The 23966-nt window shown below is 40.5% G+C and overlaps 4 protein-coding genes across 4 annotated transcripts; 3 read left to right on the forward strand and 1 right to left on the reverse strand.

Annotated features, from left to right (window-relative positions):
- Nucleotides 1-423: 423 nt before the first annotated feature.
- vps36 (vacuolar protein sorting 36 homolog) lies at nt 424-5191 on the forward strand. The gene is made up of 14 exons (XM_079237082.1): nt 424-565; nt 766-834; nt 947-1017; nt 1226-1340; nt 1472-1561; nt 2123-2209; nt 2685-2717; nt 2933-3010; nt 3191-3325; nt 3452-3517; nt 3672-3736; nt 4119-4203; nt 4394-4470; nt 4649-5191. Exons 1-14 carry the CDS (start codon nt 470-472, stop codon nt 4734-4736), a joined length of 1155 nt encoding a protein of 384 aa, XP_079093208.1. The 5' UTR covers nt 424-469; the 3' UTR covers nt 4737-5191.
- Nucleotides 5192-7107: 1916 nt separating this feature from the next.
- thsd1 (thrombospondin, type I, domain containing 1) lies at nt 7108-13282 on the forward strand. The gene is made up of 8 exons (XM_079235234.1): nt 7108-7166; nt 7940-8056; nt 8855-9249; nt 9363-10023; nt 11151-11312; nt 11466-11883; nt 11983-12505; nt 12607-13282. The coding sequence occupies exons 2-8, from the start codon at nt 8005-8007 to the stop codon at nt 13243-13245; spliced, it is 2850 nt and encodes a 949-aa protein (XP_079091360.1). The 5' UTR covers nt 7108-7166; nt 7940-8004; the 3' UTR covers nt 13246-13282.
- A 238-nt stretch (nt 13283-13520) lies between these two features.
- fgl1b (fibrinogen like 1B) lies at nt 13521-16326 on the reverse strand (the record flags this gene model as incomplete). The annotated part of the gene is made up of 8 exons (XM_079214341.1): nt 13521-14296; nt 14549-14613; nt 14696-14818; nt 14903-14991; nt 15128-15225; nt 15382-15541; nt 15735-16002; nt 16264-16326. The coding sequence occupies 8 exons, from the start codon at nt 16324-16326 to the stop codon at nt 14119-14121; spliced, it is 1044 nt and encodes a 347-aa protein (XP_079070467.1). The 3' UTR covers nt 13521-14118.
- Nucleotides 16327-18049: 1723 nt separating this feature from the next.
- Nucleotides 18050-23948, forward strand: tpte (transmembrane phosphatase with tensin homology). Its single transcript, XM_079236115.1, has 19 exons — nt 18050-18111; nt 18617-18707; nt 18820-18900; nt 18999-19046; nt 19155-19316; nt 19769-19888; nt 20709-20808; nt 20965-21028; nt 21144-21208; nt 21384-21444; nt 21535-21616; nt 21934-22022; nt 22149-22210; nt 22313-22393; nt 22771-22876; nt 22960-23057; nt 23148-23243; nt 23339-23409; nt 23508-23948. Exons 2-19 carry the CDS (start codon nt 18661-18663, stop codon nt 23608-23610), a joined length of 1536 nt encoding a protein of 511 aa, XP_079092241.1. The 5' UTR covers nt 18050-18111; nt 18617-18660; the 3' UTR covers nt 23611-23948.
- Nucleotides 23949-23966: the final 18 nt, after the last annotated feature.

Raw genomic sequence — 23966 nt, forward strand, 5'->3', positions numbered from 1 at the left:
TTTTTTTTGGGACATAAATTAATTCAAGTTTAGCTTAAATCCAGTGCGAGTTATAATTATGCTAAAGACTGAAAATGTACAAAATAAATCATTACAAATTCTAAAATAACGCGCTAGGAAAGATAGCAGTCTTGCTAGCTTCCTCTGACAGCTGGCGCTAGTAACGTCAACAGTGGAAAGGACCCCTACAAAAGGCAGCCTGTCAGAAAAGATACCATGCAGCAAATTATGAACATATAACATAATGACATTTAGTTAGGTTGTATAAATAATGCTTAGTCTTGATGTATCGGCAAAATAACCATCAATTAAATTTATTTCTATTTTATATATATTATTTCATGTTCTATTTCGGTGTTTCTTATCAGGCACAGTCAGGGCAATTCTGAACAGCGTACAGGAAGTAAACATAAAAATGGGTCTCGGCAGCAGAGTGCAGAATAGACAATAATCGTCTGTAATAGTAAAAATGGACCGCTTTTCGTGGTCAAATGGGCTCCTGGAAATAAACGAAACTTTAGTGATCCAGCAACGAGGTGTCAGACTGTATGACGGAGATGATAAGGTATAGTTTAGTTTTCTGATCGCTAAGTCTGTAGCCTGACACAACAATACAGTAGCTAAAACCTTCATGTAACAATGTTGATAAGAGAACGTTAGCTAAATGTTGCGGCAGTATTGACGGTGCAGGTACACAATTATAGTAGTTGGTGAAGAAATATAAGAAAAAGAATAACGTCATGTACTCTCCTGTCATTGGACCAGGCTAAGCTTGACGTTGGGGTTGCCTTGTTGAGCACCCATCGGTTGATCTGGAGGGACGTTAAAAACCACGTAAGACAGCAGTGATTGTGAGAGAACTGGTGTCATTGTTCACAGATCTGTCTTCTCCCATGTTGTGTGCTGTTTCTCTCGATGACTTCTGTATTTCTCTCGTCCCTCGTAGGAATGTTGTATAGCCATGCCCCTGTCACAGATCCACTTATTTGAGGAGCAGGCTGCAGGAATAGGAAAGAGGTGAGTGTCAGTAAATAAAGCTTGTGTTGGGCACTTTGGTCACGTGATAACTGCTGGTTATATTTGGGGAGAATATCATAGCTCCATGCAGTTGAATTGTATGGGGAAAAATAGCAGTGCAACTTAAGTTTTTATTTTTTTGTATTATGTTGTTAATGTACTTATTTTAAATTTAAATCATTAAGTATTGACGTCTCTTATTCTGTAGTGCAAAAATAGTTATCCACCTGCAAGCAACACCTGCCAACAAGGAGCCAGGTCCCTACCAACATAGCAAGTACTCCTTCATCAAGCTGTCCTTCAAAGAACACGGGCAGATTGAGGTAGTGCCATTTATACGAGTAGTTAAACAATCTTTTTGCATACCGTTTAATCTCTTAAAGAGCATTCTTAAGTGAGAATCTGTGTTGGATTATTTACGACTGGGAACTGACGTGGTGTCATTTGCTTGCAGTTTTACAGGAGGCTAACCGAAGAAATGACTCAGAAGAGATGGGAGAATACGCCAGCTTCACAACCCATCCCCACAGGAACCGGCTCTCAGGTTAGAAGCTGAACAGATGCTCCTTCTCATCCGACTAGAATCTTAACTGTACCAGCCAAACTGCCTTTTCAGCATTTAATTAGGGGATGTGCATGGGAAAGACGTGCCTATCAATTCAATGTATGTACCACAGGGTGGCAGTATTGTCTCTATATCAATGGGCTCGATTATATTATTAGCTGAGTCAGGACTTCTTCCTCTGGATTCAACAGTAATATATTAGTGACACTTATTGCTCAATTGGTAGAATTTGGCATTGACTATAATTTAAGTATAGTATCCCACAGCAGGACTCGCACCAAAGTAAAAATACACTTATGTGTTGGCTGTTTCACTCCGTCCTTTCATTTGCAGTAGGTCATGTGTGTCTAAATGAGATTACATACATTTTGGAGAAACACTAAGAAATAATAGTCACTAAAATTGATTAATGTACTGTAACAGCAGTTGACCACAATGTGTTCCCTCCTCACTGTTTGTCTTTCCTTGCCCTTTCAGGCTTCTTTCAAAGTGCCTGTGTGATTCTTAACGTGTGTTTTTCTTTCCTTTGTGGTGATGCAGGCAGGAAGAACACGTGCCGTGGGGATTGTTGGCATAGAGAGGAAGATAGAGGAGAAGAGGAAAGAAACAGACAAAAACATTTCTGAGGTATTGTCAAGCAAAAATACTGAAATACCGAGAAATGTGTCTCCTCAAAACTCCCAGCTGAAGTTGTTTATTTAGCCATATTTTTACGGAAATGACTGAGGATACAGAGTGGTTTATTTAGAATTTTTTTTTATCTGTTTTAGTTTTTTTTGCCAAAAACTGACATTATTTCAAGCTGACCACAGCCACTGTGACTTTCATTTGGCATCCATTAAGTTATGTGTTAATGCAACCTCTATTGGTATTTATTGAATTTAAATACAATAAAATGAAATACAAATGTTATAGAAATATTTAGCTTAATGAAAAGAATGTTTTGGGTGTAGGGTTCAGTTTTATCATACATATACAGAGGATGGGTGGGGATTTTGTGGAATGATATTTAAATGATACATGTAGCCATGAAACTTTTGTTGTTTATTTAAATGTAAGATTGTGAATGAGCCCTATTACCTATTTAGTCTCTTTTTTTCAGGCCTTCGAGGATCTCAGTAAGTTGATGGTGAAGGTAAAGAATGCTTTCCTTTGTATGTTCATATTTTACTGTAGTTGTTGATATATAATTGTTTACCTTTTTTGAAGTCTTCTTATATGTTTCTGAAGAGAGAAAGCACCAGACCTTCATTTATCTGAGATATTTATGTTTGATTGTTCAAACAGCATAAACATAGATATCCAACCTGTGGTGGGATTTGCTGAATGATTGTCTACTTTAAATAACAGGCCAAGGAGATGGTGGAGCTGTCCAGGTCTATAGCCAACAAGATCAAAGACAAGCAGGGAGACATTACAGAGGATGAGGTAAGAGCTTGAGCATAATCAGACACGGAAACAGGAGTGTGTATACATACAGCTATATCTAATCATAAACCTAACTGGACCATTATGCACACAACTGATGTCATTTTTTACTCTTAATTGCGCAAAAAAAAAAATCAAAGTAGTTTTGCTTTTTATTAACAGGTATGTTCTGCTTTATAGACAATTCGGTTTAAGTCCTACCTGCTGAGCATGGGTATTGCTAACCCCGTTACCAGGGAAACGCATGGATCAGGTACACATTACCATCTGCAGCTAGCTAAGCAGCTGGGCGATATGCTACAGGCTCCTCTGGAGGTAGGTGTGATTTTTTTCATGTGTTTTACATCTACACAGCCTAAAATCAAATTCTAATTTGAAGCATCTGCTTACTTTCTTTTCCATTTTCTGACTCTATTGCTCTCTTTCCACCCACTCTCCCAGGAGCGTGGGGGTATGATGGCTCTCACGGAGGTGTACTGTCTCGTCAACCGTGCTCGAGGGATGGAGGTAATGCTCACAGATGCACACACACAAAAAACAGAACATCGTACTTGAGTAGGCATATCTATGTATGTTCACTCCAGCTGAACTAATAATCCATAAATTTGCTCTCTATACATTCAGTTAGACACAGAGGTCACTTTCCTTTCCCTTTCCACAGCTTTTATCTCCAGAAGATTTGGTAAACGCCTGCAAGATGTTTGAGTCGTTGAAGCTCCCGTTGAGGTGAGTTTTGTTTGTCTTTGTATTGTTTCATTTATCTTTCATACATTCATATATAGATCAGGCTTTGTGTTTATTAAAGAGGTATAGTGCAGGTTTGACGCCTGCACTGTATCCCAGAGGCCAGACTCTTCCTGTCTGACTTCCTGTTGTTGGAGGTATTGTCCAGACCTCTGCGATTGTCATTTCCTGTCACTTCCCAGTGTTTCAAAAGAATCACTGGCCGGTTTCCGCACCATGCTGGTCCTAGTACCCACAAACTGGTTGCCGTTTTTCAGCCAGCTCCCTATTTTAGCTTCGTAAAACATTATTCATCACACACACACACACACACACACACACACACATACACACATTTCCTTCATCCATCTTGTCCTCTTTGTAGGCTGCGTGTGTTTGACAGTGGTGTGATGGTGGTCCAGCTGCAGTCTCACAGCGAAGAGGAAATGATAGCCTCAGCAAAGGACAATGTAAGCTTTACCAATACAACCATTATACTGTCATTGACATGCTTTAGTCTGATCAAGCAGCATTCTGTCTTGGATATATATCTTTGAACATATATCGAGATAAATCCCAGTCACCAACCTTGAGGTTCAAATATTTTATTTTCTTCTTCTTCTTCTTCTTCTTCTTCTTCTTCTTCTTCTTCTTCTACAGGTGTCCGACAAAGGCTCTTTGACAGCAGAGGAGTTTGCAAAGCTCTTGGGTCTCTCTGTTCTCCTCTCGAAAGAAAGGTAAGTTGTGGATCTCATTGATACAGATGATACAGGCAGTCTGTTTTACTATGTTATAACACAATATTGCTATAACGTTGAGATCATCCATAGTTGTCTTTTTGTTTCTCATTGTATTATTCTTCATTGCTGCATTCAGTCACACGAGTCGTCTTCTCTGTTCCTTCCTCATCTCCAGGTTGTTGCTGGCTGAGAAGATGGGTCACCTGTGTCGAGATGACTCTGTGGAGGGTTTGAGATTCTACCCAAACCTCTTTTGTTCATAGTCGTTATTGCTGTAAAGGATCCGCTGATAGACTAATGTGTTGCCATTACATGAGCGTACCGGTGTACTGTGAGCGTGATAATGTACCTATTCAGTCTGGTCATGACTTCTTAATAGTTGGCGGTTGTTCTTTGCTAATCCACTGTGGGCACTGCCAGCTATCTTCTGTTTTGGTCTAAGAGAGAGACTCTGACTTGAAAGTTTATCAAAGAGATACTTTTACAGGAATTGCTCCAAAACATGCAGCAAAGTGTTCCCAGACTTGCTCTGCTTGATAGAGTGATCATCATGTGCATTTAGTAATAAATAGGTTTGGGGAAACTTGATCTAGTGGGATATACATTTTCTTCACACATTCTTCTGTCGCTAACTGTATACTTTTGTATGGATTGTTATGAAAGGCCCATAGCAAGTGATTACATGTTTTCCAAAGTAAAATGTACATTTCTGTAATAAATGAACAAGGAATGAAGCTTTGTCATGCGGTCTTATCTTCTGAGGAGGGAGAGAACATATCCAGATTCCATGAATTTAAAAACCCTACACCTTTCATCTTGTTTTGCTCTCTCAATCTTGTCCATCAAAACGTGATTTGTGTCCCTTCATTCTCCAGTCAAACTGTTTTTGAATGTAATAACTTTCTGTCATTCGAGACATTCGAGAAAACATAACCAGGGGAAGATACAAAATACCTGATCTGTTGTTAGTTTGGTTCACAGTGAGAGAGAAAAAATTGGGCATGTTGCCAAATCTCATTATTTAGCCAATGAATCCTTTCATTGCAGAAGTTATGTTGAAAGGTAAGCAGCCTATACATGCCTTTGTAAAATGCCATTACCATGTCTACTCACAGTAAATCATTTAAAGAGTAACTGCAGAAGTAATAATAAATTAGTGAGATAGGAGAATATCGTAATAAAGCCCCTCTTGTCTAAGTAGCCTCATGTCTAAAAGTTCTGCTTTATGCTGAGATTGTTTCTATTTTAATTTCTAATCTGTGTGTGTCTTCTTACACATAGAATAAGCAGTTCTTTGTTCCCATTGTGAATTGAATTGAACTGAACAGTAAAGGGTATTTCATTTTCTGAGAAGCTTCCTGTTTTCAGCTGTCTCTTGAGGAAATGTGAAGGTCTGCAGAGCGCTACAGCTGATTAGATTACCCTGCCATGTATAGTTCACTTATATACTTGTTTCAAGAGTTGAACTGAGGCAGGTCTGATCGTAATGATTAGAGATTCATGCATGATATTGAACTTTTAGTGAACATTTTCCAAGACAAAATAGGTCCTGTTCTTGCATGTTTGTATGGACTTACTCAATGGTGCATTTTAAGTGAGTCCATGATGCCGAATGGCTGAGTGTCATCTGCTCAAATCTCAGTAATGTTTTATTTCATCAATGGATAATAGAAGAATAACTTGTCAGTCATCTTATGTGGGGAAAAGGTCATTTGATTGTTTGTGATGAATAGTTCTTCTGTTTACCATCATGACTGCATTGTGTAAATGTTTATTTTGTTACTCTGCCTTCTGGACTTATTGGGATACACAATGATGTCCTGTCAGATTTTCCATACGACTTTGTCATGAGATTCTTTAGAGACAATCTTTTACAACACCTTCATAAAAAAAAATGTAATCTGGGAAAGCCTCTTGAAAGAGGGAATTGTAGATCCAGCTGTTGGAGCTCACATATTTCTCCATGTATTCACTTTCCTTCGTTTTTCTGATGACCCAGGTGCCTGCATTGATAACAATCTGTATTACTTTCATACAGTATATTGTAATTTCCAAACTGCCAGGGGAGAAATGTGTCTTTCCTTTTGTACTTTTGTTTTGCCTGTAGCAAAAATCATCTTGTATAAATGGAACTACTTGTGATGCATGCAGGGGGTTTTCCGTATGCTACTTGAGAACCAATATTTTGTAAATATCTAAATCAAAGAAGTTCAGAACACATATAAGAGCCACTTCTAAACGGAATAGTTTAGTTTCATTTTGCATTATATTCCGGTGTAAACGCAGTTAAAAAGGAACTTGAGGTTACGTATTTTAGTAAAGGTTTGATACAAAAGGCTATATATTTGTTTATTGAATTCTGAAATAAAACAGCCTATTGTTTTTTTGTTTTTTTACCGCTGCACAGTTGTCTTTACTGTGCCTGTACGTTTTGGGGAAGAAACAAATAGTTAGCGGGTTATATTCAACCCGCCCTGCTGTTGACCGTGAAGTGACTGTGAGCGGATCTCTCACGCGCTCTGTCACCGGCGCGCGCATTTTCATAACTCAGTTGGTTCTTTGACGCTGGTCCCGCTGACTGACTGCCATTATTAGAAGAAAATAGTTTTACCAGCACATGGAGGGACTGTTGTTGTCGGTTGATGTGTTGGAAAATTGGAAAGGAATTATGCTGAGCTGAGCCGACAACACATGTGAGTACAACAGCTTCCACCTAAAAGAAATGAGGGTTGTGGACACGATGTGTCCGAGATGTTAAACTTACACTTAACCTACTAAAACCAAGGTTTATAACCACGGATACGTTTAATATTTGTGGAGTTAAATTATATTTAACGTTTATTACGTCTTACCTTTTCAAAAGAAGTCACATATATATTCAGCCTCCTTGGCATATAAAGGAGATGCTAACTATTTGGTCAGGAGTTGACTATTACACTCTTCTCCTGAGAATAAATATTAGGCACACTTTTTGATCCAGCTATAGGGTGCATTTGCGTAACGTACTGATTTAAATTGTGTGATTAGTCCATGCTTCTTATGTACATGGTCCATGCTGCAAAACAAACAACGATAAAATACGATTTGAATGGGAGTGTGAGATGAGTGTGAGATACAGGCAGCAGACTGGTGCCAGAAGATATTGTTTCATAGAAAGTCTGGTGTTCGTAAGGACACAGTAGAGAAACAATGAGTGAAAACTTTGCAAGCAACCAAACAACAAGGATTGGGCACTTCTTAGGCAATACATATGTGTTATGGACTGCTTGTCTGCTGATAGCAGCTCGCCCATTGTGAAGATGGAAGGAAAAAAAAAAAACTCAGAGCTCCATGCTCCATTCTTCCTGTTTTACCTCAGATCAGTGCTCTACATCTTCCAAGCCTTATTCTGATTGATGACGCCCACAAGCACTATTGGTTGTTGCCTACTACCTTCTTGTAAATTCGTTTTGCCTCTGATTTTTAGAGGTCAGGGATGGTGGAAGAGGACAGTCATGTGGTGAAGGAGAATACCGAGGCACGGACATCGGAATGCCACAGGCTGTCTCACTGCTGCCCTTTCTGCTGGCACTCATGGGATATGGTGAGTGTCACCAAACAATCTTAATAACACGACTGCATGTTTGAAAAGGCTGGCGAGATTGATTTTTAATTCACTTGATCAAGCAAACGCATGTTAACTTAAATGTGCTACCACCCTGGAGGCAAACGCAGAGGAATGAAGGGCGTAATGGAGGGTCAGCCTCTTCCTCTTCCCACACCCTCTTTGCTTTGGGAGGATGTGAGGTTTTCACAACAGGATTCACACCCCACACAGCACAATAGCTCTTAAAATAATGGATGCAGATAAGGCCTATTGCAATTAAGCTGGATGCCACCTTGACATGGGAAATACTATCAATAGGCCTATACATAATTTGTTGTGAGATTATTGTGCACGGGATTTTGGTATCATAAATCGTGATGCACAAGTATGTTGTCAAGGGTGACACTGCATGGCATATTTATCTATTTTTAAAATGTGTGCCAACTAAAAATGACAGTTCCCGTTTTACTACTGCAGTGCAAACATTGCGTAGACTACTAAACATATGGTCCACACCTAAACATATGTTAGGATATATAGAACTTGTCATGTTATTGGTTCACTGCAGTAAACTGAGTCAGAAACACACCTCGATAGCCACAGTAACAGACAGCTTGCAAAGTCACATCAAGAAAAACAAGAACAATGAAAAAAGCAGCAGATATAAATGCACAAAGAAACAATGAAAAATCTGTGAGACCACACATTGTGTAAATACTCAGAAAGATGCATGAACACAAGGTAAAACGGTATTTCTCTTTGCCTTATGTGACTTCTGTTCATTCTTTCCTGTAGCTTTTGCAGGGCTCAATATCTGGCCCTCCTTGCACGTTGCCCTCAGCAACGCCAGTGTATTTGTGGACTTCAGCACAAAATCCAACAGCAGCAACATCCGCAATACGAGCCTTTCTCTGGTCAACACGGAAACCAACACCACCCTTCTGACCAGGACCATCCCCAACATCCAATCGGCCGGTAGTGTGGAGTTCAACTGTTCTTGCTTCCTGTATGCAGGAACTTTCCGGTTCCTGCTGAGGCAGACCAGCATCACTGCTGCTTCTCATGCTAATGGCACACACGACAGCAGCGCGGAGAGCACTACCTGGTGGTGGAGCTCAGAACTGCAGGTGCAGTGGCCCACCTTTCACATCGCTGTGGACAGGGCCACAAACCACTCAAGATCCTTTCAGGCAAGACAAAAATATCTCAAACTTCAAACACTACGGTTTGTTGTGCTGCAGAACGAGGACCAGAGTGATTCATACACCTCTTATTCTCTCTCTCTCTCTCTCGCTCTCTCCAGGTTGGGATATCCACTAATGAACATTTTCAGGCTTGCTCCAGTGGCATTGACACCGCTCTCTTCCTAGAAGTCAGCTACATAGAGTTCAACCAGATAGGGCGAATCAGCATCGACAAGGTCCAAGCCCGCACACGACACCCAATCAAACCTCTCCGTTCCCAGAGCGTTGAGCTGTCCTGTGCCTTCCCCTTCACAGAAAGAGATTTCATACGAGTGGCTTTACGGTCTCCTCATGCAGCACTGGATGTGAAGAGCTCCGGACCGCTCTACCTGTCCCGCATCTTCTCCTACAAGCTGCTGGTGGAAAATACCAATGCTTACAGGAGTGGTTGTGAAGGGACTATGACTGTGAAACTGATATCTCCACCTTGTGCTCACATCAATGGGAAGGTTTTGCTGTATAAGGATGCCGGTGCTGGGAGAGGGATTGCGGTTTCCTCTGGGACGGAAGCAGGTGAAACAGCACTGATGGGAGTCGGACCAGAGGAGCCCTCTCCACCTCTGTTGGCCTTTAACTGGCTGACGCAGGGAGAGAACGAGACAGAATTCAACTGTTCTGTGTTCTACACTGGAAGGAACAAGTACTGCTTCCGCTTTGTTCTCAACTTCAGTCGCTCCCCGAGTCCTGCACAAACATGTTTGGTGGTTCACAAAAGTGCAGGTGAGATTTAATAGATCGACACATTCACATTTGTCAGCTGCCAAGAATACATTTACAATGTGGTTTTCTTAAAACATGCAGAGAAAGAGTTACTTACTCCCAGTCAATAGGGATAATTACTTCATTAAGGAGTAGGCAAAGGGATTTGTTCTTTATAGAAGACATGTTTGACCCACCAAAATAAGAAAAGCACAGGTGTTACAATTAAAATGAATAATGGCTAAATTATATTTAGCTGCTTTGCTTTCTGGGTCATGATGTTGTATCTGCTTGCTCATTGTTACATTGTCATTAAATATTTATAAATAGCAATATCCTTTTGAGATTGACCATTGCATCATAAAAGAAGATGACATCCTCATACAATTGTTTTTCATGAAAGTCAAACTTTTAGAAGCGAACGTAAAGACCACACCACTAATCGCTATTATAAGGCATGACTTAAACAGTCACTATTGTTTTGTTTTTGAGGTCGAGGGTGATCCCACAATATCTGTGTATTCAGATGTACAGAATATGTTAAAACTGTGATAATATGTTATGAAAATGCAGTGTGCGAACTGAATATCATAATATAAAACCATGAAATCAGTGCCAACAAAGCATGCCACCACAATTCAGAAAACAGGCATCGTAAACTACAGCTGACAGGCCATGCCTTTTATACATTATCTTGCACTCCAGTATAACTAATATCATAATGTCAGCCTCAGCACATAACTAATTACTTTGTTATTTATAACACAACATTCAAAAGAAACTATGTTCAACACCAACAAATATGGCATTGTATGTGGCTGTTAACTAATTAGTAAATAATTAGTAAATAATAAGTAATAATAATAACTAATAATAAACCATTGGACTTTCACATTATAAATATAGTCAGATGCTTTTGTTGCTGTGTCCTCGCTCTGTCTATTTTGGGGATAAAGCATTAACTGTTCGATGTCATGTGATATGACGGTTGCTCTTTTTCAGCTCCATGTAGAAGGATCTTATTTGTGATACTTCTACTGGCTTTTTATTCCCTCAAAATGAACATTATTAACAACACATAATTAAGGCTCGCACACTTTCTAATTGATCTGCAATTTAAAAATGTTTGCCAATCTGTTTTTCTGCAGAGTCATGGGGCTCATGGCTGCCCTGGAGTGTGTGCAGTGTGAGCTGTGGAGAGGGGGTGAGGGAACGAGTGCGTGAGTGTTTGCTGCCCTCAGGTGTGGGAGGAATGCAGTGCACTGGCATGGTGAAGGAACAGTCCCTCTGCTCGCTGGAGGACTGTGTCGGTCAGTCTTTCCATCTCTTATCTCTTTTTTCCCTTTTCACTCCCTTAATTTTCCCTTGCTCATATTTCCTGAACTTTCTCCTCGTCAAAAACCTAGATGTGCTTTGAGCATACTGCACATATTAACACAACTATCTCCCTTTCTTGCTCCCAGTGTCGCCCAATCCTTCTCCATCCCTCCCCCCTGGGGCTGTCGGAGTTGCCCCCCTGGGTGGTAACATGGTCGTGGTGGCTGGTATCTCCCTCTGCCTGGCTGTGATTCTGGCTACTGTTCTGGTGATTTTGTGGAGAAAGCTTTGCAAGACCCCTCAGTGCAGCTCTGTCCGCAGAGGCTCCATGCATTCGCCTGGAGGACGAAAGCTCTCCGATGAGGCGTCCATTTTTGGCCACAGCCTCCAAAGACCCAGCCTGTGTGACGGCCATGGCCAACCGGGAGGCATAGGTGCGGGTGTAGCCCATAAAGACAGGCCTTCCCTGGGCAGTCAGCCTCTCTCACAGATCCTGGTTCCTCTCTCACAGGACCCAGAAAGGCTGTCCCCTACAGGTCAGAAGATGCTGCCACCAATATTTGGGTATGTTTAGAATATGTTTTACTTTCATCACCTGAGAATATGTTTGTCAACATTTTCTGCTACTCTACAATGTTTGAAATGCCATTATTGTCTCTCTAGGTACCATTTGGCTCAGCAGCAGTTGAAAGAAATGAAGAAGAAAGGGTTAAAGGAGGCAACACATATGTACCATGTCTCTTCAAGCCCAGTCCATGACACTGTGTTAGGGACATCTGCTTCACCCACAAATTCCATTCCTACACCAAGTGGATTTGCTCATCCCACACTCCCTGTGGGCCGCCAGGAAGACACAAACTACAATAATTTTCAGATTGCAACTCCCTTTTCTGTGCTGCCATCGCAGACTTCTCGGGTCACGCCCGACAGACTGAGTCCCAGAGTGGAGCTTGTCTTAGGTCCTTCTGCTCGTGCAAATGGGGGCAGTACAAAATGGCGTGACCGCACTGCGGACTGGGTGGAGATGGTAGAGAGGAGTGGTGTCAGAGGAGGAGGAGAGGCAGGGATGGGAAACTCCTTTCATCAAAATCCAAATTTCCGGCGGACCTCCAGTTTTAATGACACCAAACCCCAACCTCTATCCTCTGTACACTCCAGACCATTTAGAGAAAGGAGCATGACCCAGGTCAACTATCCAGCTTTATTCATGTGTTCATGTATATATGTATTTATATATTGTAGATCATATTTTCTTAATTAACAGAGTTAATACATTGTCCTTTCCAGGTTGGATCTCGAACCCTTCCTGAAGGAAGTTGTTGGACTAAAGGAGGACGAGAGAGGCAGCCATACAGCTCTTACCCCATCCCAGAGCACGGGGCCCTAGAGTGGGCTAAATCCAGACCCCAGAGAAATGACCAGAGGAAGCCCTGGGTAGAGACAGCTGCTCCTTCTTACAGCAGTACACTCAAACACACAGGAACCAACACAAACAGCATTTCAGCATCTGAGAAACATGCGAACGCAGAAGTCAGTGGCGCTCAGCATAGGCAAAGGAGTGGTGAGGCAGGAGGTGGAGAGGGAATCTCGGGGATTGGGGGTCCAGCCACGGGGCCTGCCAGCCTGAGTGTGGATCGGGCAGAGCGTGCTGAGCAGAACTGGAACCGTCGTGGCCCATCGCCTATCCAGAGAAACATCCTGGCCCGGAAATTAAAGGAGGCTCAGTCGTACTCTGCGGTCAAGGGGCGGCAGCGCAGCTTCACCTTTAGTGTATCGCCCTCGGAGCAGAGGAAAGGTCGCTGCCACTCTCTGCCAATGTCTGGAGGCTACAGCAGCAGTGGTGGCCCGCCATACAGGCTGAGTGAGGCCGAGCAGAGGATGTTAGACCTAGATCTGTCCTCAGCATATGTAGGCGAAGAGGAGTAAAGGTTTGTAGTACCGCACCATGGAGGTGTTGCTATTGCTATTTACATTCATTCCTAACCTAACCCTGCCGTATCTGTGACATCATCCTAACATAGACACACATATCAGTGAAGATTGTATTGTATGTTTGAGATTTTAGAAGTTTGCTTATAAGGGAGAGAGATAAACACTATTTTATTTTTTGAAAAGCTATTTAAGTTTCTATCAAAAAAACATTTTTCCTTTCATTTTTTGTATTATTTGAATTGTTTAATTTTCTAAATTTGATATGCAAATTTTATATTTAACATATAATGTCTTCAGAGTGTCTCTGTCGGTTTCTTTGTGTATCAACTACTGGGACATTATTCACCATAATAAGTCATATGGCCTTGTCCCCACATCTGTGTCCACTGTGGAACACATTCAATGACAGTATTAGGACAGCTTAGTCTTCTTGTTCTACATTGCTGAATGTCTTTATTGTATCATGCTGTGAAGTCCCATTGTATAACAGTGTGCTGTCAAAGTCCCTCTCACTGTGATGTTTACTATTAAGTGACAATTTCCTATGTGTGACATAAGCAATGTTAAGCATTTAGTCGGAACAGCAGCATGCAGTAAATATATATAGGACAGTAAAATATGAACATCAGGCATTGTGGTTCAGATGCTGGTTATTTTATTGTTTGGGTAATATTATACACGTCATAGAAAGCAGTGCTTACTGGAACATATAATATACTGTTCCATACATTTGATTATGGTTTCAAATTATGTTCAAATACAAAGAATTTAAACACAACATCAGTCTTTCCCCTCATTTTTTTTCCATTCTGAATCACATAAGGGAATATGAAGCCTGTCATTTGCTCATTCCCCAATAAAAACTCGTCATTCCCCTGCTCCACTGCCCGTGACATCCAAGAAAACCAGAGGCCGCACCTTCATGGTGGTGTGTCTGAGGGAATACCAAAGGCCTTTCCAGGTCCCCCACACCACACCATTGTCATGCAGGCCCTTGTACTTCCCTTTGCGGTAGAACCTCCCATTTAGGTTGGCTGCATGACATCTATAGATAAAAGTACACAATGTTAAGGATGCTACATTTTCCTAGGAGACAAATTGAAGCAATTCAACAGTAGTATATGTTTAAAGCATTTGCTTTGTGTTGTAAACTTGTATTTAAGGCGAGCAAGACTCAGTACAGAAACTCAAACTTTTTTCCCAGAAATGTGGTCATGCTTGTGCAAAATTAAGGCACAAGGAAGATAACGCACAGAGCAATAGTGATACACACTAGCTTTTATTTGAAAGGTCTCACCTGTTGTACCACCAACCTGCCATATTCTCCTCAGCACAGCTGCCCTGACGGTAGCGGTCATTGTCCTGTCAAGGACCATCATCACTGTTATCACAGTCATCATTTGCACATTGTCAGCAGAACATGATATAATGGAAGAGGACAAACCTGATCTCTGGTGCTGAACTGCATCCCGCTGAGGCAAGCAGACCACTGCTCCACCATCCCCCCACCAGTCAGCGCATCTCCAGCTTTCCCACTATACAGTCCATACTGGAGACGATACTTATCCTGGAATAGGCATTAAGGGATGTGATGTATGTTGGGAATCACATTTACTTCTGAGACCAACAGAACTGTAAAACTGTATCTTACGGCCTCATCTGTGATCTTGAAGTTCTCATAAAATGCATGACTTCTCTTCCCATCCCAGTCCATTAGATCTATCTTTACCAGGTTCTTACCTTCAGGGCAAGGACATGTAGGCAAGAAATGAGAAGAAGAAAAAACAGCTAACCAGGCAGGACATTACAGGAAAAAATATTTCAGAATAAAATACTGCTTTTAAAAATTGATTCTTGAATTTAAATAGTTTCTGACCCTCTGAGAGTAGTGAATACATGTGCTCATTCCCCAACCAAAACTCATCATTCCACAGTTTGAAGTCACCAAAGCCATCTCTGTAGTCTACCCAGTCTCTAGAATGAGAATTAGGCAGATATATTACCTCACATGAAACAGCTGTGGAAGTTCACCCACACAACACCTACACTGTAATCTGACACTTTGGAAAGATTTTGAGATTCATAATATTCCCACATACTGTGCGTAGGCTAGTTTCTTAGCTTAAATACCTGCTGAAGTCAACTTTTCCATGCCGACGTCTCTGAAACACCGTCCACCCTCCTCCATCCGCCATGTCACAGTAGGCCAAAAAAGGTTCCTGGTGTAATTTGGGTCTGATGCGATAGAAACCGCTTGGTGGTCTCAGTCTGTCAAACAGCTCAGAGCAGTCTAAGAAGATAGCATTTAAAACGGCTTTAAAGATAGCTTTATTATCATCCTTACCATTGTAACTCACAATACAGTTGCTTTATGTTTCATATTAGGAACATATATCATTATTTAATCAAATGTAGTCTATGTATATTGAATGTTCCAAACTCTTAAAAATAGACACCCAAACACATACATTAGCTTTGCTTACCTTTGTCATAGACAATCAAATTGCCTCCAGGTGGAAGCGGTACAATCTGTGTCTTGTCAGAGCTGTCTAATACCCCACTGCTGTTGTGGTTTACACCAGGGGCTGTGTCCGTTTCAGGTTTAGTATTAGCCAGAGCAGGTTGAAATGGCCAAAAGTATTTGTGCATCTGCAAGTACTCAACCTGCCAATTCCCGATCAAGAGTTTATTCTCCAGTTTCCTTATGCTGCGCTTGAGAGTTGCAACTTCTGGCCCACATGATTCCAGAGCCTTCAATGAGGAAAACCAATTTCAAGTTCAACAAGACATTTATACCTTTGTTTTAATACTAGATGGGCCAGCTAAAGCATTGGGCCGCACCTACAGCAGGCATTTATGAAACAGATTTTATTCATGACTCTGGACTCTGGACAATGTTTTTATAGCACTGCCTGCAATTTATGCTTTTTGAACCAAATGATTTCCATTTTCAATGTCAATACAAAAATGAAGATACTGAAGCCCTTAACAAGTATAGGATAAGCTACATACTGACAACGGTGTAGAAGAGGCCATGGTTGGGCACACCAGAGCCAACAACAGCAGCACTGCCATGACTTTTCGGAAAAAGTCCATTGCTGCTATATCAGTCTGAAAATTAAAAAACAATAAGATACAACAAACACTACGATTCTTTAAACTTTCTTCAAAATATCTGAGCCACAAGCCTACCTTCATTTCACGAGGCCTCCCTTGTTTGCTTGAGGTTCAGTGTTCTTTTCCTCAAAAAATGTGTCAGTACATTATTTATAGGCTGGGCTGGTTCTGCATGGTCCACATTAGCGGATCCAGACTCGACCAACCTTGAAAAATTCTGAAGTCCAGCCAGTTTGACGTTTTTCTTCTCCATCAATAAGTATTTCGTAAGAGTAGCTGATCCCAGACCTGCAAATGTCCACATGGAAAGAAAGTGTCGAGAGGACTCCATTTCTTAAATAAGAAGTACCGGCCTTTTAATTTTTTTAATTTTCTGTCCTTTTACATTTTGGTAAACAAAATAATTCTCAAAATGTATATACATTAATCCATGTCTTTATTAAACAGAAATCTATGTGACCCTTATACAGTGGGTAAACAAGCCTTCAAAAATCACTTCTACATGTAAAGAAAAAAAAATGGTTAAGACAATGATTGCAAGTAAAATCAAAGAAAGTAATAACTGAAAGTGGACGTTCTTGTATGTGTACAATTATAAAGTGTATTCTAATATTACAAAAAGAGATAATCACATGCAAAAAAAGAGTGCTGCAACACAATCCTGAGTTCAGCAACCAATTACAAAGAAAGGGGCTTTAGGAGGAGATGTAAAGCCATTCAACTTCACATAGTGTAAAAATATCTTAATATTATGATATCCAACCAACAGTCGAAAGATTCAAATGCATTCTTCAATTCAGCTGGGTCGGCTGTAGATATGGCTCCCGTTTTTGTTTGTGGTCAGTGGTAAATATATATATATATATATATATATATATATATATATATATATATATATATATATATATATATATATATATATATATATATTCATTGACTTGAATTTATTGTTGGCCATCTACATTTTTAAGTCATTTTTGTCTGTTTTGAATATATATTTTTCCACCATGATCATGGTGGAAAAATATATATTAGAAACCCTGGTTTTGGAAAAAGCAATATAAAAGAGTTCGGTTAAGAACAATTCAAAGTACAAAATAGTTCAGTTAAATACTGTTCTGGCTCAGACCGCAACGTCTTTTATCTTTAATTTATGATTTCCCTGGGTTTTGGCCAAAGTTGGACTTTTCTTTAATAGTTCACCTAACTGAAATATATATATATATATATATATATATATATATATATATATATATATATATATATATATATATATATATATATATATATATATTTCCACAAATGCAAATTATTGGCATGTTTTTTTGCAAATAAAAAGCGATTCTCCAACACAAACTTCCCTTCAACGTATTACATGCGTTTGCAGCTATAGACTTTGAACGCGCAATTAAAACCAGATGTTGCAGAGGAGGAGGGAGGCGTGAGAGGGCTGCAGCTCCAGGCGGGACGATGACGGTAAGGCTCGGCCAGATTACGCGTCAAAGTTCTCAGGCGGAAAGATGAGTAACGATTAACGAGGAGCGGACAAAAGGGGCTGAGCGTTTTTCACTGAGCTCCAGGAAGTCCGAAACCGCTACGTTTGCAAAAACCAGGAGGAATAGTGGATGGAGAGAAAAAATAAAAAAATCTACCCGGTTAACCTTTGAACCGTCTTCCTTTGTCCTCACGAGAAGAAGTCACAAGACAATCTCCCGTTTCATTTCACGAATGACAGTCCCAACGGTAAGCAGGCGGCGAGAGTTGATCTAAGAGTGTTTGGGAAACTGTACAGGCATTTGGTTTCGACGGATCCACAAACAGTTCAAGGAGAAGAAGGGACTGTGGGAGGGCTCTCAGCCCAGAGGAGCTGAAACTGGTGGTTTGTGTTGTTGAATCCTGTAATTTTAATTTTTCTTCGAGGTAACAATGAATTGTCTATACTACATTTTCTTAAGCAATTTGCAAATGTCTTGCTTGTGTGCTTTGCATCCTCTGTTAACTTAATCAGCACACTGGTTGCTAGTTTAGTTATAGGGAGCAGGAATGCACCCTGGATGCTGATTTTAAAAGTGTGATTCAAGTCTTTCTTTCAAAGAGTGGATTTTTGTGGAAGATGCAGCATTTTATATCAGGACAGACCAAACAAGTTTTTCTCCTCTGACTCGTCGCTCTCATTTGTACACTAACTTTGGAGCGGCATGCTGAACAAGGGAGTTTAATCTTTCTGCACTCTTGTTTTCAAATGCAGAAACCACATGCTCCGAACGAAGCAATAAGGAAGACCAACACATCATGTCCTCTGTCCATTTCAGTCCAGGGTCGGATTCTGGTGTAAATGGGTGAGGAATGGCATGTTTCCTGTGGCTTTGTATGTGAATGTGGTGATGGTGTCTTTCTGGCCTGCTTTTGGTGAAGATCGTATCATGTTTATCTCATATACCTGTCCATTAGAAACGTTGCAAAGATGGAGGATGCTAAAGTTGAGATTGACGATGGAAAGGATGAAAGTGTGCTCCCGGACACAATGTTTCAGTAAGTTTACACGGCTTGGACTGCAGACCATTTTGTATATAACAGTTATATTCGGAAGGAGCATAAATAGTGGCAAAACTTTCTTTTATCCTTTGTAGCAATATCCGGAAGAAGATGACACCTTTTGTTATGTCCTTTGGATTCCGGTAAGTCTGCTTTGGGAACTCCTTTTGGACTATGATTACCATTGCTGATTATTTCCTTGCTTGGTAGTGTTTGCTGATTTATTAAGTGTATCTGTTTTATTCGTCCAGTATATTTGGCGTGATACTGATCCTAGTGGACTTTGTGCTGGTGATTGTGGACTTATCCCTGCCAGCCAGGAGCAGAGAGGTTGGAAATACCTTGGAGGCCGTGTCCCTCACCATCTCCTTCTTCTTTCTCGCTGATGTTCTCCTGCGGGTCTATGTGGAGGGGTGAGTGAGTAGAGCCCCTTCTAAAGCTTACCTTTTTGTGATGTTTTGTTACTTATTTTCTGACCGTGTTAGAAGGGGGATAATTCAGTCACTATTTTGTGGTGCGACTGTATTAGATTGCAATATATTGTAAACTGCACCCAGTATTCCCATTTAGTTGACCCACGCCTTCAGTTGTCTCTGCACAATTGCTTGCTAGTGAATGCGAGTTCAAGAAATCTGAAGAGTGAAGCAAACATTCCTGGAGTGCCCCGTAAGCAGAAATCAAGTGTGACTAGATGTTGAACAGGAAGTTCTAAAGAGGAAGCTGGACAGGAAATGTATTGCATGTACAGGGCTGTTCCTTAACATAATGTGTTTCACTGATTTGAAATACTTTCTACTATGGTAATGAGTTTTAGACACACGCCAACTGTTGCATGTTACTTGTCTCATGTTGTGTCTTTTTATAGGTTCAAAGTTTACTTCAGCTCCAAGCTGAACATCATAGACGCTTGTGTTGTTGTAGTCACGCTGGTGGTCACCATGATTTACACCTTCTCTGACCTGTCAGGAGCCAGCCTCATCCCCAGGTACCTGCTTTCCCCTGCGTCGCCAGCTGTTACTAGAAATGGCTCACACAGTTGTGTTGGATTTGTAGTGGATGAAAAATTCTAAAATAATTTGGAAGCTGGAGATTCATTTGTAATGATCCTCAAATTGATGTTCTGCTGATTAAAAGCCCCCATACACACCCCTAGTCCACCCACACAGGTGTTTTCACTTATGTTGCCTGATTAGACTCAGGACTGTGTGCACACTGTGCTTAATTAACATATCCCCCAGTCTCCTGTTGGCTTGTCCAAAGAGTAATTCACAGCTTGCACCTGACAGCCAGGGTAATTGAAAACACCTGTGTGAGTGTGCAGGACTATTATTTATTTTCATAAAGCCTACATGTCAAGTAGTACTACCAAATCTTGGGGACCCTTTTAGTACAACAACATAATGTTTCCTGTAAATAGGTTGCACGGATAAAGGCAATAATAATGTTATTGTTTCAGTGGATTATTTTATTGTGAAAGACAATATATATCCAGATTTTTCATATCAAGCAGATCATTTCATTAAATTATATTTGGTTTAATCTCAGACTGAACAATATACAATGAATACAGTGAACATCAAACATCATTTTGAGTATACCATTGTTGTTCAATAATGTAATATGTTCACCAATACGGCCTAACCTCAACATCACCCTACAGTACTTACGAATAAAGTTGGCCATATTTTTTTAATTTAATGTAAACCTTAAAATAATGTTGCTACATCATACTTGATGCCATTATGGTGTTAATGTTTGTTTAATGATGCATAACTATACATCTTTTTTTATTAATTCTTCATCAGGGTGGTGTCGTTTCTCCGTTTCCTGAGAATAATAATCCTGGTGAGGGTTTTCAGACTGGCCGCTCAGAGTAAAGAGCTGGAGAAGGTCACCAGGAGGATGGTAAGATCGTCACCGTAGATGCGTTGAACTGAATCCCGAACGTAGTAAAGTTCACTAGAGTCTTCAGGAGGATTGCAGCTGTTTAGAAATAGTTTGCATCATAAGGGAAGAAAGATGTCTAATACTTCCTGATAATTTACTCTTTATTTTTCTCAGGTTTCTGAGAACAAGCGGCGTTATCAAAAGGATGGATTTGACCTTGACCTTACCTATGTCACAGGTAGACGTTACATGTTGTGTAATGCCCCAAAAATACCATGAATGCATGTAGATGACTCAAAATTACACCCTTTTAGCAATTTAACATTTGTTTGCATCTTTACCAATTTCTTTAGACCGCGTCATCGCCATGTCTTTCCCCTCCTCTGGAAAGCAGTCATTCTACAGGAATCCAATCAGGGTAATTCTGACACAACCAGGGTGCAGGGTTGGATAGCGTCAATCTAATTACACTCACCAATTCCAAAATGAATCCAATGTTTCAAATAACTTCCAACATAAAGTAGACCCTTCTAAGTCTTCACAGGCACACCTCCACAGGAGTCTCAACCTATTCCTCCTCTCTTTCTATGTAGGAGGTGGCGAGGTTCCTCGACACTAAACATGAAGGCCACTATAAAGTTTACAACCTATGCAGTAAGTTGTCGCCTCATCTCATCACATGCACTGTGTTTCCCATTTATGTAGAACTACACAAAACGTGTTGATCTCATATTTTGTTTCCAGGTGAGAAAGGCTACGACCCCCAGTTCTTCCACTACAAGGTTGAACGGGTGTTCATTGATGACCACAATGTCCCCTCATTGGAGTCAGTAACATTTTCTGTTGTGATGTCGTCTTTATTTTTTATTTCATCCCTCCCTGTTTGTAATTGCACTGAAGTAATTCAGATTACAGATCTGCAATAGAGCCTTTTGTTATTATACGTGATGCATTAGATTGACATTATTGACACTACCAATATGACTGCTGGTGTCAAAGTTTATCTTATTATAGGAATGTGTGCCTACTTATTATTGAGCACATACAGAAACAAGATGTATCACCAACTACCATTGCGTGTTGTACAATAGTTTGCCAGCTTAGCTCAATGTCCTAATTTGTTGCCTACTTTATCTGTTTTAGGGACATGTTGAAATACACAGCAAATGTGAGGGAGTGGATGTCTGCTGATCCCAAAAACATCATCGCTATTCACTGTAAAGGAGGGAAAGGTGATGCCAAACATCTCGTTTCATTGTCATTTTGTGAATTGTTTGACTTTAACAAAGACATTTAGTTTGGTGTAGGGTTATTTAAAATGTGTAAATTTCGCACTTCACTACTGCTCTCTTTCACAGGTCGCACAGGTACTTTGGTGTGCACCTGGTTTATTGACAGTGACCAGTTTGAGAGTGCAAAAGTACGTCTCTTTTTTTAGTTTCAAATTTGTAAAAACAAGGGTCATTGAATCAGCAAAACTTTTTCAAACTCTTCCTGATATTCATTCCTCTTTGTCCACCAGGACAGTCTGGAGTATTTTGGTGAGAGGAGGACAGACAAGAGTCAGAGCTCTAAGTTTCAGGGAGTGGAGACGCCCTCTCAGGTTAGAGCAAGATACATGGAATAGAGGCCTTTATCTAGAAATGTTACCGTTTTAGGACTTTGTGAATAATTTTAAAAGGTCTGACTGGCGCCTACAATAAGATACAACCTGTGGCTGACAGGTGTGAAAGCAACAAATAGAGATGAGTTGAATCACTTTTCTACAAACGAGAACTTTCGCCAATAAAATAGTTTGCAAGTTACTACAGTCCCCATCGGTAACATAATTTACCATATATACTGTGTGTATAATCTATCATAGATTTAGCTACAAACTCATTAATCTTGTCAGTTTAAAGAAGAAAATGAATGAGTTTTCCGTACAAAACCACAGACCCTGTTTGATTGAAGATGTTGTTTGTGTTGTCTGAACCACAGAGCCGGTACGTGGGGTACTATGAGACCATGAAGACCAAGTTCAACAGACAGCTGCCTCCACCTAAAAGCCTCATGGTCAAGAGCATCCGCATCCACTCCATAGCAGGCAAACCCAGCAAACTACGGAACATTAGGCTTTACATATCTCTTTGTGCATTGTGTTAATCTATTGTTTTTGCTTTCACCCAGGTGTGGGTAAAGGTGATGGCAGTGATCTCAAGGTTAAGATCATTGTGAAGAAACAGCTGGTATTTCAATGTGTGTGCGCCAAACAGGAAAACTGCACAGTGAGTCATACACTCGGCACATGCACTCATCAGCTCATACTGATTTACTTGTTGAATGTGTGAATGTTTTTTTTTTTTTTTTTTTTTAAGGTATTTCCTGATGTGGGCAGTAATGCAGCAGTCATCAGCCTGCAGAATGGGCCTGTGGTTGAAGGGGATGTGAAGGTCATGTTTGAATCCAGTGCTGTGAGTGCTTTCATTTACATCGACAAACTATATTATGTAAGTAAAGTTATGCAATGTGTTGAGCTGGATCCTCTCGTGTGCATCCTTTCCATCAGGGTCTTCCAAAAGGATACGAAGATGTTCCGTTCTACTTCTGGTTCAATACGTCTTTCATAGAGGACAACAAGTAAGTCTCTGATGCAATGATTTATTTAGCTCTTGACTCAAATGTTTCATATACTGTTGAGATATTAGTGCTGACTGAACTCTTCATTCCCTCCAAAGGCTGTTTCTTCCCAGAGAAGAGCTGGACAACCCACACAAACCGAAGATGTGGGACCTGTACAAGGAGGACTTTGGTGTCACTATGCTCTTCTCAGAACCATAATAAAAGCTCTTTCGGAAAGATGAAGTGGTTAAATGGCGTGTTACAGTTGTACTTGTAATAATGGACAGTGAGCAGAAATTGATAGATTGAACACCAACTCATGAAATGAAAGTTCTTAGAAGCCTTAAACGACTTGTGTTCAAATGTATGAGCTCGAGGGTCGCAGAGTCCTCCACTGAATCAACTCTCGTAGACTAGTGTTGCTCTGATTAGAGCCGTGGCACTTAAACTGAAATGTAGGGGTATGTGGAAGAATTACATGTCGACCTGTAAATTAGGTGATATCTGCATGGTGACTTGGGTGTTCTAAAATAAACATTTGCACCTGATTTTATGATGCTGAGGGTAGTCTGCAT

The sequence above is a fragment of the Taurulus bubalis genome (assembly GCF_910589615.1).
Source record: "Taurulus bubalis genome assembly, chromosome: 2".
Lineage (NCBI taxonomy): Eukaryota > Metazoa > Chordata > Actinopteri > Perciformes > Cottidae > Taurulus > Taurulus bubalis.

What these genes read in the sequence shown, in the direction of transcription:
- tpte (XM_079236115.1), top strand. Translation starts at nt 18,661, where the DNA reads ATGTCCTCTGTCCATTTCAGTCCAGGGTCGGATTCTGGTGTAAATGG. An exon ending in AGAAGGTCACCAGGAGGATG is followed by an intron (nt 20,809 to 20,964) that starts GTAAGATCGTCA and finishes TATTTTTCTCAG; the next exon opens with GTTTCTGAGAACAAGCGGCG. An exon ending in CCAAACAGGAAAACTGCACA is followed by an intron (nt 23,058 to 23,147) that starts GTGAGTCATACA and finishes TTTTTTTTTAAG; the next exon opens with GTATTTCCTGATGTGGGCAG.
- thsd1 (XM_079235234.1), top strand. Translation starts at nt 8,005, where the DNA reads ATGCCACAGGCTGTCTCACTGCTGCCCTTTCTGCTGGCACTCATGGGA. An exon ending in GGTGGTTCACAAAAGTGCAG is followed by an intron (nt 10,024 to 11,150) that starts GTGAGATTTAAT and finishes GTTTTTCTGCAG; the next exon opens with AGTCATGGGGCTCATGGCTG. An exon ending in ATGCTGCCACCAATATTTGG is followed by an intron (nt 11,884 to 11,982) that starts GTATGTTTAGAA and finishes TTGTCTCTCTAG; the next exon opens with GTACCATTTGGCTCAGCAGC.
- vps36 (XM_079237082.1), top strand. Translation starts at nt 470, where the DNA reads ATGGACCGCTTTTCGTGGTCAAATGGGCTCCTGGAAATAAACGAAACT. An exon ending in GGAGGGACGTTAAAAACCAC is followed by an intron (nt 835 to 946) that starts GTAAGACAGCAG and finishes CGTCCCTCGTAG; the next exon opens with GAATGTTGTATAGCCATGCC. An exon ending in TAGCCTCAGCAAAGGACAAT is followed by an intron (nt 4,204 to 4,393) that starts GTAAGCTTTACC and finishes CTTCTTCTACAG; the next exon opens with GTGTCCGACAAAGGCTCTTT.